Source organism: Drosophila biarmipes, unplaced genomic scaffold, assembly GCF_025231255.1.
Source record: "Drosophila biarmipes strain raj3 unplaced genomic scaffold, RU_DBia_V1.1 ptg000019l, whole genome shotgun sequence".
Classification (NCBI taxonomy): Eukaryota; Metazoa; Arthropoda; class Insecta; order Diptera; family Drosophilidae; genus Drosophila; species Drosophila biarmipes.
This window is the reverse complement of record NW_026114537.1, coordinates 2162476-2178447: the sequence shown is the minus strand read 5'-3', so window position 1 is coordinate 2178447 and position 15972 is coordinate 2162476. Positions and strand designations below refer to the sequence as shown.

General features: G+C 34.5%; 1 protein-coding gene across 5 annotated transcripts; it reads left to right on the top strand.

The window, feature by feature from the left end:
* The first annotated feature begins 428 nt into the window (after positions 1-428).
* On the top strand, positions 429-15043 carry LOC127012103 (NADPH--cytochrome P450 reductase-like). 5 transcript variants are annotated; one of them, XM_050890324.1, is made up of 3 exons: positions 429-503; positions 7558-7746; positions 14638-15043. In XM_050890324.1, exons 1-3 carry the CDS (start codon positions 457-459, stop codon positions 15026-15028), a joined length of 627 nt encoding a protein of 208 aa, XP_050746281.1. In that variant the 5' UTR covers positions 429-456; the 3' UTR covers positions 15029-15043. The 5 variants fall into 5 exon arrangements, with proteins under 5 accessions (XP_050746281.1, XP_050746283.1, XP_050746285.1 ...); XM_050890326.1 differs by lacking the exon at positions 429-503 and adding an exon at positions 620-784; XM_050890328.1 differs by lacking the exon at positions 429-503 and adding an exon at positions 890-1005.
* Positions 15044-15972: the final 929 nt, after the last annotated feature.

Below are 15972 nucleotides of genomic sequence, written 5' to 3'. Positions count from 1 at the left end.
TATACACTCTGCTAGGGTATAATTGGAATAAGTCAACTTAAGGCCTAGTTTTGACACATCGACAAAAAGCGCGGTACTCAGATGAGCTAAAGAAAATATAACAGAATTCGCAAGTAAAAATTAAAATAGTAAACATTCAATGTATTTATACAAATCGGTGCTGTAAGAAAAATTGGAAAAGGATGGCTTATCCAAGCTATTACCCAATATGGTGGGACATGGCCCAACAGGGAAATCCGCAGAATCATATGAAGAATCGCAGTGGGAAGAAATTTTTTCCAGACATTTCGGGTTAATGTCCCTCTAATCGTCGTTCATTCCGTTTGAATTTGATTTCAGCCCAACCGATTCTCATTTGTCGTTGCCCTCAAAACCACCTTTGCGTCGTGATATGTATTACCGATTACTCGATTATCGAGGTATGTGACATAACACTCTCGTATCTATTGAAATTGAATGTCAGTATCAATCAACGTAAGGGGTTCTTCTAGTGCATTCTTCACGTGCGTATTGCCACTACTTTTAAAGCAAAATTAAGTGCAAAATAAAAATATCGATTGTCACATTAGTTGATAAAAAAATATAACATTTAAAATATTTTTTTCCTAAAAATATCGATATACTTTCATTTTAATATTTTTTTGACATTCCTATCAGTCGCTTCTGCAGTGATATTCGTGGCTTTTCTTCCCATATCTGACTACTTAATAAAATTTATGTTTATTAAGACTGCGGTTTACCTCTGGACTTAAGAGCACGTAGTATCAAGTTAACGTGGTTGTCTGTAAGTTTTCGATAAGTAATTTTTGGGCAGCAAAGCCATCATTAACTGGTGCTTAGATATGCTAAGAGCGTCGTATTGGCGGTCAAGGTTGCGGCGACAAGGACAGACAAGCATATATCTGTGTCGCACAAACACCTCTTAAAACTCTTTAAAAGTTCTAGTATTTCTTGCTGAACTTGCTCGTTTATTTTCTTAAGGAGGTTCAAAGATGTGTGATATATGTATGTATGTCTCGCTTACTTCCGCCTATTTAAGTATAACTTAGTTTAATTTACAACTGTTATACATTTTTTTCTTTTTGCACGCAGAATTGAATTTGTATTAGTTTTGATACGAGTCGTAGGCGCAATTGCACGATTCATTACTAAATAGAGACATATGTTGACAATTGCCATACTTGTTTTCCCGTTTTTAAGCAGTCTCTAAGAAAGTAAAATATAAACTGATCATACACCGGATAATTTCAACTTCAAGGCTTATATATACATAACTGAGTAACTTGTATATTGTACTTGTTAAGTAATATTTTAAATTAAACAAGAAAGGGAGATAACTTCGGCAAGCCGAAGTTTATATGCCCTTGCAGTTATAAAAAATAATCAATAACTTCATTAAGTTGAATTCGTAATTCTTAAAAATATAAAAATGTTTATTCCCAATATTATAAGATGATATGTCGAAAAGCCCCAAATCTATAATTTGTTTCACATTATTTCCCACCAATTATCCGATCGTTTCTATGACATAGACTATATTGTCGTCAGATTTTGATAAAATTTATTTTGAAATTCAAAACCAAATAAAAAATGTTATTTCCAAGCGTAGAAGGTTATAAGTTAAAAAACACCAAAGGTATACTTTTTTAATATTATTTTACCACTAATTTTCCGATTGTTCCTATGGGAGCTATATGATATAGTCGTGCGATTTTAATAAAATTTAATTCGAAATTCAGAATTTATTTTAAAATGTTATATACAAGCTTAGAAATTTATATTTTAAAAAACTCGAAAGATATACTTTTTTTTTTAAATTTTTTCCCCGATAATTCCTATGGGAGCTATAAGATATAGTTGTCCGATCCGGCTGGTTCCGACTTATATACTACCAGCAATAGAAAGAAGATTTTTGGGAAAGTTTCAGCCCGATAGCTTTAAAACTGAGAGACTAGTTTGCGCAGAAACGGACGGACAGATGGACAAGGCTAGATCGACTCGTCTTGTGACGCTGATCAAGAATTTATTTACTTTATGGGGTCGGAAACGTCTACTTGACTGCGTTGCAAACATCTGACTGAAATCATTATACCCTCTGCAAGGGTATAAAAATGGAAAAAGCGAAGTTTATACACCATTGCAGTTATAAGAAATAATCAACGTTTTTAAATTTTTAAGGATTATTGCTAGCTTCAGTATTATTAAAAAAATTATTTTATTATTTCTTTGACCGTTTCTTAGGTTAGAGTCGTCCGATTTTAAATTCAAAATCCTAGAAATGTCAAAGAACATCAACTATAGAATTTTGGTATATTATTTTCCCACCAATTTTTCGATTGTTCCTATGGCGGCAATATGTTATTTCCAAGCGTAGCAGGTTATATGTTAAAAGACACCAAAGTTATAATTTTTTCATATTATTTTCCCACCAACTTTTCGATTGTTCGTATTGTAGCTATATCATATAGTCGTCCGATTATGATAAAATTTATTCGAAACTCAGAAGTAAATAAAAAATGTTATATCCAAGCTTAGAAAGGTATATGTTAAAAAACACCAACGATATAATTTTTAAAATTATTTTCCCGATCATTCCTTTGGGAGCTATTAGATAAAGTTGTCCGAAACGGCTGGTTCCGACTTATATACTACCTGCAAAGAAAAGAAGACTTTTGGAAAAGTTTCAGCCCGTTAGCTTTAAAACGGACGGATAGAAGGACATGGCTAGATCTACTCGTCTAGTGACGCTGATAAAGAATATATATACTTTATTGGGTCGGAAACGTCTTCTTCACTGCGTTGAAAACTTCTGACTGAAATCATTATACCCTCTGCAAAGGGTATAAAAAGGAAGATTTGCTTTAATCCCAGTCCGAACCATGAAAAGCTAACTTAAATTAACAAAAAAACAAGAAAGTTTGTGCATTGCAGTTATAAGAAATAATCAACTTCAGTAACACCATGGGAAATTTTTAAGGATTGGTTTTTTTGGTTAGAAGAGATTTCTGCTACAAATCTACTAAATATATACACGCACGCTGCAATGCAATATGGCATTATTTAGTTGTTTGATTTTAATGAAGCGTGCCGAATGTAAAAGATGTAGAAAGCGTCTTTTTATAGTAGATTTTCGTCACAAAAGTAAAAATCGTCACTTTATTTTTACCTCGTTAAGAGGTGTTTTGGTTTGATACGAAAATATGTCAAATACAACCGAAGCTTTAATTTGTTTTATATAATTTTTCCGCCAATTTTCTGATCGTTCATATGGCAATAAATTCAGAACTAACTAAAAAATGATATTTTTAAGCGTAGGAGGCTTTACTTTAAAAAACATTATTTTTTTGACGTAGTTAAAATTAAAAATTTTAACTGCGTTGTGAAATTTTTAATGTAAAATGTTTATTTTTACGTATGTGTTATAAACTTGATTACGAATTACCTTTCCACCAGCCACGCCCACAATGCATAAATCTGTCTGTCTACCATGTACTAAAATCAAGTTTAGGAGAAGCTTTAAAATCTCGCTTTACCGCTTATTTTCTTTGGTTGAGTAACGGGTATCAGATTGTTTTTTGAATTAAATTTTTTTTATGTTTTGTAAATTTGTTAGCTTTTATCCTCGTTTTACATATTATATACATTATCCTTTATTAACAAATATTAAAGATATGCTAAATGTAAAAAAACTGTCTGTTTACTATGCATAATTTATGATAAGAAACTATATATATTACTTTCTACTACTTTAGAATTTAATATTATTCCTACAGTTCTTATAAGCAGATTTCCAAAAGTCATCGTGCTCAAGGGATTTTGAAATGGTATAAGCAAGTGAAATACTCGGCATTATCGCACAAAATTTGAAGTGTGTGTGTTATCAGCTGGACATGAGTATTGATTAAACAATGGAATCTTTGATTAAATAATAGAGCGATAAAAACAAAGGTATAGTAGAAAAGTATAAAAGTATAATTCCATTTTTATATACTTTTTATACCCTTGCAGAGGGTATAATGATTTCAGTCAGAAGTTTGAAACTCAGTGAAGGAGACGTTTCCGACCCCATAAAGTATATATATTATTGATCAGCGTCTCTAGACGCTAGTCTCTCAGTTTTAAAGCTATCGGGCTGAAACCTTCCGAAAAGTCTTCTTTCTATTGCAGGTAGTATATAAGTCGGAACCAGCAGGATCGGACAACTATGACTTAACAGTCCCATAGAAACGATCGAAAAAAAAATATTTTAAAATTATATATTTGGGGGTTTTTAATATATAACTTCATACGCTCATAATAACATTTTTTAAATAGTTCTGATTTTCCAATTAAATTTTATCAAAATCGGACGACTAAATCATATATGTAGCTGCCAGCGAACAACCGAAAAATTGGTAGGAAAATAATAGGACAAAATTATATCTTTGGTGTTTTTTTAACATATAACCTTCTAGGCTTAAGAATAACATATTTTAATTAGTTCTGAATTTCGAATTAAATTTAACAAAATCGGACGACTATTTTACATAGCTGCCAGCTCTTACAGTTTTCGAGATCTCAGCGTTCATACGGACAGAAAGACACGAACATGGCTAGATCGACTCAGTTAGTGATCGTGATCAAGAATATATATACTTTTTGGGCTCGGAAACCCTTCCTTCCACCTGTTACATAGTTTCCGACGAAACTACGACGACGATGTTTGTTGCCCAATTTTGAAGTGTTAGAGGTTCTAATAACCATTCAACCTTTTCCACTTTTAACATAGTAAGTTACTAACTTTTTACTTAATATAGTGATTGATGCCATTTTTTTAATGCATTGATCAACATAATCAATCGAGCTTTATTATGTGGCCCTTCCTTTTTTGTTCCCTTTGACTCTACCAGTAACGGGTATAAAATAGCCGGAAAAACTGACAGAAAAATACACATATGGTTCTTAGTATAAAAGTAGCACGAATATTCTCTATAATTTTTGGGTAGCATTTGGCTTTGAGGGTCTTCAGAGGTTGATTAGTACTATTTAGCAAACTATCAAAGTACAAAATCACGTCTACTGCAGTGTTGTCACAAAAAGAGCACAAATGCGAACACCATTCTCATACGAATTACGATACTTCGGTCGATTTGCACATACTTCGCCAGCTCGCCTAGTTAGGCATGTGTTTAATATTTATTTTTTTGCCATTTGATGACCACAGCAACAAAAACTATAACGTAAGTCTATAAAATGTACATACACGCACAGTAATAACACTAAAACATTGTGTAAAATTCAAGTGAATTAAAGTTTGTATTCATTTGGTACTGGATTTTTAGCTTTTGAAACAGCTTGGAAATGACTAACTTTCATTATCAACATTATTTTTAGATTTCATCATACAGTGTGCTAGTTATGTCATGATAAACCAGTCAATTTCAACGTTATTAGCAAAATACTCCTTTAATAAAGGTCGCAAATTAGAAGCGCAAATACCCCCTGAATAAAACTAAATCTTTTGCAGGAAATCCCTTAATTTTTAATGAAGTTTTCAAGGCAGTAAAGAAGACGTTTCCGACTCCATAAATTATATATATATATACTTGATTAGCATCATTATTCGAGTCGATTCAGTCGCGACCTTCTGTTCATTTTTACGCAAATTAGTATTCCAAATTTGTAGCTTCTGTACATTTCTACGCAAATTAGTCTTCCAAATTTGTAGCTATGGTGATGATATCTTTTTAAAAATGTTATTCCTGTTTTTTGTATATATACATATATGTTTTAGCAAATTGTTTTTTTATATGTGCTCATCCAGATTGCTGTTATGAACATACGGATATTTTTTGGGGCGACATCCTTATTAAGGGCACTTAGTAAAGAGTTTGGGAGTCGGTCACGCCTTTGGTAAAATATTAATAGAAAGATTTTCCAAGATTAGAATTTAATTGACATGCAAATGCTATAGTATTTAAAAAAGGTTGAAAAATATTTTTTTTGAATGAACTCGTTTACAAAAATAATTTATTCTTTTAAATCAGATTTAAAATCGAATTTTTAGACTAATTCTGGCTCCCTGATTACGCTGACGTCACTGAAAATTTTTTCCAAAGAATGGTTTTTGAGCTATCCGCGAGCTCACATATCCGAATTCCATTAACAAACCGTTTGAAAAGTGGCACTAACTGAAAGAAAATAGTTGTTGAAAGAATGCTGTTGTATTAGAAGCACAAGTTTAAAAAAATTTAATTTTCTATCCTTTTTTTGTGTTTTAGTACCAGAAAAAATAATTATAAAACTTATTTTAAGCACTTAATTCAAGAGATTAGAGTGTTAAGGCCAACTTTAAAAAAATCGGTGGCTAATAATAAGAGCTATAGTAAAAGTAATTTTATTACCTAAAAAAAGGATTGTTATACTGCTGACGTAATTTTTTTTCTATGTCTACAATGAGCAAGAACTTCTTAAATAAATTTTGTTATCTTAGCGGAAGTTATATATCAATCAAAAACACCACAATAAAACTAGGATAATAACTAGGCTAATAACCATTAGCCTTAACAGATACAAATTTCTAAATTTATAATTTTCCGCTATTTTTACCCAAGTTAATTAATTTCTTAAAGTCTTGGTATGCAATCCTTTTAGTTTTTGCGGTTCCATTGTAATAATGAATCGTAACAATCGGACGATCAGAGTAGGTTTTTGTTTCTTCGTGAATATATTATAATCGTCGCCTTCATCACTATGTGGAATCCCGTCCACATTCATCGGAAGTAAACGCAGTTATAGCCGGAATCTTTATTCACATATTTTCTTTTTAATGTATTTTTGATTATTCCTATGTGAGCTATGGAATATAGTTGTCCTTTCCCTCTCGTTTTAACTTATATACTGCATGCAACAGAAATACGAATTTTAGTAAGATTTTAACCCTATAGTTTGCATAGAAATGGACAGATGAATATGGCTAGATTCACTCGTCTAGGAAGATCTTATCAAGAACATTTATACTTTATGGAGTCCGAAACGTTTCCTTCATTACATTGCAAACTTCTGACTCAAATCATAATAGTCTCTGCAATTGTAAAAAAAAAGTGAAACGAAAACCATTCTTAAATAATTATCGTTAATCTCCCAATAAGAGCGTATTTCGCAAATTAGGATTAAATCGTCAGGTATCATTATTGAAGTGACACACTGTATCTGTAAAGTCCCATGCTTAAAACTGTCTGTAGTCAGTGCTCTGTGAAGCCAATGAGACGTTGCGCTGCTATACCAGCGAATCTATGGTTTTAATACTAATAACGAGTAAAACAGCAACTACTACATCGACGCCCAACTAAAACACGAATTCAATGGTAGTCGATGATATCGAAACACTCAGCGTATACCGTAAAAGCAAGTGCGGAAGCTGATTACCGTTAGACTTCGACGCAAAGCCGAGGTCTCGTAGGTTCCGGCTTACGTGGAATACATTAGAGTGCGTGTCCAAAGTGGGCATGCAAATCAAACTAAACAAATTTTATGCAAAGCGAAAACTGTAGCGTGAATCATGTGCCCTTTTTACAGTCATACACCATCCATCATGGTCAGCGAGCAATCGGTAGACGAAGCAACCGCAATCGACGGCGGTGGTAACGAACCTTTCCTAGGACTACTGGACGTGGCCCTTCTCGCGGTACTTATCGGTGGAGCCGCATTTTACATCCTGCGCAGCCGCAAAAGGAAAGAGGAGCCGATTCGAAGCTACTCGATTCAGTATGTATAACTTTTTTAAAAACACCAAAACAATAACGTATACTTGTAATGGTAATAACTGAAGCCTCTGAGAAATTTTAATCGTTACTTAACGGATATTTAATTTTTTTTAATCTAAATAATAAATCATGTAACTGGTAGAAAGAAACATTTTGGACACCATAAAAAAATATATGGTAACAAAAACGCCCTTACAGTACTTTTCTTAACCCATTCAGTACTTATTGAAAATGTTGAATTTGTGTGAAAATCTACTAATTACAATTCTTTGCTCGTCTTGAAAACTTAATTTTTTTGATGCAAAAAGTTTCTCCAGATAATACTAATAGTAATTTCATAAAGAATTTGTATACCCTTGCAGAAGTTTGCAACGCAGTGAAGGAGACGTTTCCGACACCAAGTATATATATTCTTTATATTCTTGATCAGCATCACTAGACGAGTTGATCTAGCCATGCCCGGCTGTCCGTCCGTTTCTACGGACTCAGTCTCTCAGTTTTAAAGCTATCGGGCTGAAACTTTCCCAAAAGTCTTCTTTCTATTACAGGTAGTATAGAAGTCGGAACCAGCCGTATCGGACAACTTTATCTAATAGCTCCCATAGGAAGTATCGTGGAAAAAAAAAGAATATCTTTCTTTAAAAAAAATATATCTTTGGTGTTTTTAGCATATAACCTCCTACGCTTGGAAGTAACATTTTTTAATTGGTTTTGAATTTTGAATTAAATTTAATCAAAATTGGACGACTATATCATATAGCTGCCATAGGAACAATCGGAAAATTAGTTGTAAAATAATACGAAAAAAGTATATCTTCGGAGTTTTTTAACATATAACCTCCCACGCTTGGAAATAACATTTTTTAATTGTTTTTGAATTTTGAATTAAATTTTATCAAAATCGGACGACTATATCATATAGCTGCCATAGGACCGAAAAATTAGTGGTAAAATAATACGAAAAAAGTATATCTTCGGAGTTTTTTAACATATAACCACGCTTGGAAATAACATTTTTTAATGGTTTTTGAATTTTGAATTAAATTTTATCAAAATCGGACGGAAAATTAGTCGGAAAATATAAACAAATTATATCTTTTTGGTGTTTTTTAACATATAACCTTCTAAGCTTGGAAATAACATTTTTAATTAGTTCTGTATTTTGAATTAAATTTGATCAAAATCGGACGACTATATCATATAGCTGCCATAGGAACGATCATAAAATTATAGCTTTTGGGCTTTTTTAGTCAAAAACGGACTAATCTAAACTACTCCCACATCTGATGTCGGAGATAGAGGTCTATTAGACGCTTCGCTAGTTTGTTAGTCCGTCATGACTTTATTTTCACTTAGGTTTTCAGTGCAGCGAATCGCAATTGTTCGTGTTGCCCGTTCGAAGGTTCTCGAAAAAATCCCTCCTGAAAAGTCTACTTGAAGTCACTTGTCATTTTTAATTTACTCTCTAATACCTTTAATCTCTCTCTCCTCATTGCATATTTATATTTATATTAAAGTAGATGAATATATAAATCAACTATATAAATAAATATCTGTCAGAGGTAGGGGTAGCTTCGCAGCATCGCGAGTTGATTTATCCGTCTCGATTTGGCTTTCATTTGGGTTCTCGCGATTGTCGCAATTGCTTGTGTTGCCCATTCGAAGGTTCTGGAAAGAATGAATCCTGAACACTGTTGTACTCTTGACACTTCTTTCGTGTCCTTGTCAGTATGTTGCACCAACACTTGCGCCACACTCGGCTAAGGTGAGTTCCCACCTAGCCACGCTCTCAAAGCCTTTAAACGGTCTTAGAAGGTCACACTTCTTTCTCTCAATTACATTGGTTTCATTGTACATTAATTACCATTATTATTACTTCTCTCGACACGGCTGTCCTTATTTTGATCTACTTTACTCTTGTCATACTTTGCATTTTTATCCATATTCTCTTTAGCTTCTGCGCTAGCTTCCTCACATTCTATCTAAGGTTCAGATATTATAAAATGCCCAAAGGGCATGCCTGCTTTCCTATTAATAATTCTGAAATTCGGCTGAAATTAGTCACCCGATTAGTAGTACAATTCATAGCTAATTGGGTATCCATCAATGCATTCTGCAAAGAGCGTTCGTTTGTCTCAACTGGAGCCAATATTCCTTTCAACGTGCTCATCACGCGCTCCATTTGGCCGTTTGTCCTGCTTGCCCCTGTTGCAATTAAATGTAACTGAATTTTATTGAATGAACAGAAATCACGGAATCGACCACTGGCAAAGCTCCTACCTTGATCTACTAGGAACGCCAAAAAGTAATATACCTGACCTTACTGCGTTGATACAATTTTCAGAATCCAAATTCAGTGTGTGATATAGGTAAACATACTTGGTGAATGCGTCTCCTTTAAGTCATTTTTTCCGCTCAGCTTCCCAGTAATATCAATATGTACGGTTTGCCAGGGAATTTCTATCTTGGGAATGGGGTGCAGTTCCATTTGTACTTTGCCTGTTGAGGGTTTGGAGAGCTTACAGGTTATACAGTTTTCCACAAATTTTCTGACATACTTCGACATACTTTCAAACCAATATTGTTCATATACCTTGTTTAGAGTCTTCTGCCATCCAAGATGCATTATAGCCTCATATACATGATTAATGACTGACCACCTAAAGGCTCTCGGAATCACTGGTAAGCAACGAGTCTTGCCACTTCTCTGAATTTTGCGATACAACAATACTGCTCTAATTTCATAAGTTTTAGCTCTATCAACTTGCAGCTCACCTACATTTATTTGTTTCGTGATGTCAACTATACCTAAGTCCAGCGATTAGCCAATTATCAGTTATCGCTGCCAAATCAACGCGAAACTCAACTACTTTGCTTATCGTTTTCGAGGCTTCTGGAATAGGATTTAGTTTTATCTGTTCAGAGAATCGTTGAACAAACTGTCTGAAATATGAAGCCAAACATATTAATTGTGTTGTCTGTCACGGATAGAGCTTCTATTTTTATAGGTTTGGGTTTAATTTCGGCATATTTAATATGGAACCCGAGATACTATATTCCTGTCTTGAAGAATGTGCACTTCTTTACATTAAGTGAAAACCCGTCATCTGACAAGGCTTTAAGCACAACTTTCAATCTTGCAAAAGCTTCTTCTTTTGAGTTTGCGATTATTAACACATCATCAATATAAACAATTGCATACGAGTATGCCAAATCACCTAAGGCTCGTAGTATCTCTCTTTGAAATACTGACGAGGCATTCTTCAAACCGAATGGCAGAGCATGGCCTTCTGGAGTCACGAAAGCTGTTTTCTTGATGGAATCAGTGGGAATCGGTATCTCATAAAATCCGCTGGCCATGTCCAAACTGCTAAAGTATTGAATACCACGTAATCTATCTATCTGATCTGATATTAATGGAAATGGATACTTATCAGACACCGTATTCGCATTAAATTCGCGAAAATCAGTGCACAGTCTATCACTGCCAGCTTTCTTTTTAACTAAAAGCATAGGACTAGCGAATTGAGAGCTACTTGGGCGAATGACATTGCTTTCAATCATTTGCATGAAATAGGACTTCAACATTAAATTCGGAAATATTTACATTGGCCAATATTTGTAAGTTACTTTTAACAATGTTGTTACCTATTCCTCTTAGCACTACCGTATTATAAATCCTTTTTCCAGCCAGCTTGTTGGAAAGTTTCTCCTTGACTAAAGAGCATTCGGCACCCGAGTCGAAGAAGAAGATAGAACTCTCAACCATTTGCTTCATAATACCAGTTGGCTCCAACACTGTACACATGTGGACTCGCTTCTCGTTGTTGAAGTTGTTCGCCGATGTCGCTACATTCGAACATACAGAGGCAATGTGACCAGGATTGCCACACTTGAAGCAAGTAACTCCTGACCTCTCTCGTCCACCCAAAGGTTTGCCAGTATGATGATTTGGTATTGCGTCGTTCCTTTTTTCTCTCTTCTTCTTGCGGCACTCAAACGCCTTATGTCCTATTTTGCAGCAAAAATGACATATGATTTTCGCCTGCGACCTTTTCCTGCCCGGTCCTTGATCCATTTCAGAGTAGTCGCTCACTTTATTAAACGCAAACGCCTTTGAGTTTGTGCAGTTCATTCCGAGTTTTTATGTTTGCAGTGAAAATGGAACTTTGCAGCCTGGGCTCGATTTGGGACGTGTGGGCCAACACTAAAGAAACAGTTATCTCCTCTTGGTTCATTCCTTTCCACTTCGTCAGCAGTGATGTCACCAGCCGGCTACCATATACTGGCAAGGACTCGTTTGTACTCGGCCGTCCCTTGGGAATGTTAAGCAATACGGAAAACGGTGGCTCGATGCCCTCATAGCGATGTAAAAACAAATCCTTAAATTCAAGCCATGACATTCCAGCGAAGCAAATTTGCGACAGCCACTGCGAAGCGTTTCCAAGCAGCGATTTGCTAAGCGCCATGACTAGTTCTCCACCTTCCATTGGACGCTCGGAAAAGAGCATATCCACGATTTTACACCACGCTGCGGCATTGGTTCCAGTGGCATTAGGATTAATCATAGGCAATGTCACAGAAATATTTTGCGAGGCTGCAGTCGATGTTGTTTGCACAGTTTTCAGCAACTCTAGGAAGTTTTGGTTTTGTGTCTCTAAAATCGCCTGCAACGCAGCGTCAGAATATTCTTGTGGCTTCTGATGTCGGAATAGGGGTCTTTTAGCGCAGCGAGAAAGAATCCCTCCTGAAAAGTCTACAACTCTGCACAACTCTATCGTGCTCTTGTCATTTTGAAGTCACTTGTCATTTTTAATTTATTTCTAATACCTTTAATCTCACTCTCCTCATTGCAACAACAATTGCGCCACACTCGGCTAAGGTGAGTTCCCACCTAGCCACGCTCCCAAAACCCTTATAAGGTCTCAGATCACAGGACACACTTCTTTGTATCAACTTATTTGAAATGGCAGATTACTCTCAGTTACTTCTTTCGACATATATGTAAAAAAATGGTCTGAAAAAAAGAATGAAATAATTTTTTTTAATATCACTGAAGTCAGCAACAATACTTAAAAATTCCTTATGGTGTTACTAAAGTTGATTATTTCTTACATTTGCAAGGTTATACAAAAGTAGGTTTGCCGAAGTTAACTTCCTTTCTTTCTTTATTTAGCTTATATTTCATTATACATATTTTATATATTTTTTTATACATATAATATATATTTTATTTTATATTTTTTATAATATATAAGATAATTACTTTAAAGGTGACAATATCAGAAAAAATCATGTATCTAAACATTTTTAAAAATCATGAAAAGTATGAAAAAAATTATTTTTATTTTAGTTTTTTTACTTTATTTTATTATATTTAAAACATTATTTTTTTTAGAGACTAAGTTTTGTTTGGATAAACTTTTTGCATTACTATTTAGGGCTCGAGAAACATGACTTGCTCTTGTTCATAAATCTTCTTCTAATCGTTGGATTAAAAAAGAAAGGTTCTATGTGGTTGGTGTGAGCTGTGAAGTGTTCGTTGTGCTGCTTAATCTGCTCCCCGGCAGAAGGAATGTGCGTGTCATTTGCTAATCATCCAGTTTGTAGCCATGCCCCATAATTGTTTGCAATAATTTAGCGGTGACCTCCGCAATTGAATTTACAAAAAAAAAACTTTGTTGCCAAGCCTGAGTCCGCTCTTTTGATTTAAGCATCCAGTTGAGCTTCCGACATAGATTACATATTTTATTCATCGCGTGGCGTTTCATCAAAATGTAAGGAGGTCTGTTATTTTTATACTTATACTAGATTCGTCAGAAAGAATGTTACAGGCAGAAGGACCCAACCCAGAAAATATATATATTCTTGATCAGGTTTACTAACCGAGTCGATCTAGCCATGACCGTTTGTCCGTCCATTCGAATGAACGCTGAGATCTCGGAAAGTATAAGAGCTAGAGCCGTCAGACTTGGCATGCAGATTACTGGGCTTTCTGCGCAGCGCAAGCGCACCCCACTCTAACGCTCCCAAACTCCAATTTTTAGAGTTATATACTCCGTTAGGCCAAAAATAAATTAATCTAAATCCACCATCTTTCCTATTGCAACTTTTTACCACAGCGTTCACAAGTACATGGCAAGATCGATCCTGATAAAATATATACTCGTACAATCAGTATTTGGTCGCAAACAATTCATTCTACCTGTTACACGTTTTTCGACGAATAAAATTTAACCTTTTACTCTACGACTAACGGGAATTAATATTCATATAGTAAAAGAGACAAATCGACTTAACTATGTCTGTCTGTTCATTTTTAAGAAAACTAGACTCAGCTTTCAAGCTGTCGGTACTAAACCTTCCCAAAAGTCGTCTTTCTTTTACGGTAGTGTATACTACTAAACGATTTTTTGTTGTTTTAAAAAACATTTTTTCAGTGTTTTTGACACTTCTACTCTTGAGTACATTTTTAATAACGCAAAATTTCGCAATCATTATTTTTTAAAAAATATTCTTACTGCTATAGGAACGACCGCAAATTAATACCAAAATAATACAAAGACCGTTATATTTCGATTTAGGTAAACATATACATACGTATTTAATTTTTAATCTTGTAAAAATTCGAGAACAATGATCCCACAGGACCGACCTGCTAAAGGCGATAATAATTTACAATCAACATTAACTTTAGTTGTCGCATATTTTTTAATTTAATTAATTTTTGTATTGCCAAATTTAAATTCGCCAGCTTTTTAGGTTAAAACAGTAACTAAAACAAGGGAAAATTAAAATCTGTGCAGTTTTAGGTAATGAGTCTTGAAAAATCGAAAAGTGTAAATCTATATCGTAGAACACTATGTAATGTACTTCTATGATTTTATTAAAGACCAACCACAGTGTGTACCACCAATGCTGCTGACAACTCATTTATTAAGAAACTCAAAGCCTCTGGACGCAGCCTGGTCGTTTTTTATGGCTCGCAGACTGGAACCGGGGAAGAGTTCGCCGGCCGCCTGGCTAAGGAGGGTATTCGTTATCAACTGAAAGGCATGGTTGCCGATCCTGAAGAATGCGATATGGAGGAGCTGCTTCAGCTAAAAGACATTTCTAACTCCTTGGCAGTTTTCTGCCTAGCTACCTACGGGGAAGGAGATCCCACGGACAACGCCATGGAGTTCTACGAGTGGATAACAAACGGAGATGTCGATCTGGCCGGGCTAAATTACGCAGTGAGTTCCAGCGATGTCATCGAATCCGCGTTAACTTATCGAACGTAAAAGCCAAAGTCCTATTAAGCAAACACTGACATATTCGTATAAGAGTTGTCTTATTCTAAGAGTAGAAGGAGGCTTTATTATAACCTTGCAGAGGTTATAATGATTTCAGTCAGAAGTTTGCAACGCAGTGAAGGAAACCTTTCCGTTACTAGACGATGCGATCTAGCTATGTCCGTCTGTCCGTCCGTTTCTACGCAATCTAGTCTCTCAGTTTTAAAGCTATCGGGCTAAAACTTTCCCAATTTCTTCTTTCTGTTGCAGGTAACATATAAGTCGTATCCAGCCGGATCGGAGAACGTTATCTTATAGCTCTCATAGGAACTATCGGGGAAAAGATTTAAAAAAAATATATCTTTCGTGTTATTATACATATACCTTTCTAAGCTTGGAAATAACATTTATAAATTAGTTCTAAATTTCGAATTAAATTTTAGCAAAATTGGGCGACTATATCATATATCTCCCATAGGAACAATCGGAAAATTAGTGGTAAAATAATATGGGAAATTATGTCTTCGGTGTTATTTAACATATAACCTCCTACGTTTGGAAATAACATTTTTTATTTGGTTTTGAATTTCGAATTAAATTATATCAAAATTGGACGACTTTTCATATAGCTGCCAAAGGAAAGGACCGAAAAATTGGTTGGAATACATGAAATAATAAAAATGATATCTTTGGTGCTTTTTAACATATAACCTTCTAAGCTTGAAAATAACATTTATCAATTATTTTTGAATTTTGAATTAAATTTGATTAAAATCGGACGACTTTATCATATAGCTGTCAGAGGAACGATCGGATATTTGGTGGGAAATAATGTGAAACAAATTATAGCTTTGGGGCTTTTTGACATATAATCTTATAATATTGGGAATATACATTTTTATATTTTTAAGAATTTCAAATTCAACTTAATAAAATTATTGATTATTTTTTAT

Bases quoted from the DNA above. Each gene is read 5' to 3' on its own strand.
- LOC127012103 (XM_050890324.1), top strand. From the start codon at position 457: ATGTCAGTATCAATCAACGTAAGGGGTTCTTCTAGTGCATTCTTCAC. The intron at 504-7,557 runs GTGCGTATTGCC...CCCTTTTTACAG, and splicing joins TCTTCTAGTGCATTCTTCAC to TCATACACCATCCATCATGG. The intron at 7,747-14,637 runs GTATGTATAACT...ATTTTATTAAAG, and splicing joins ATTCGAAGCTACTCGATTCA to ACCAACCACAGTGTGTACCA.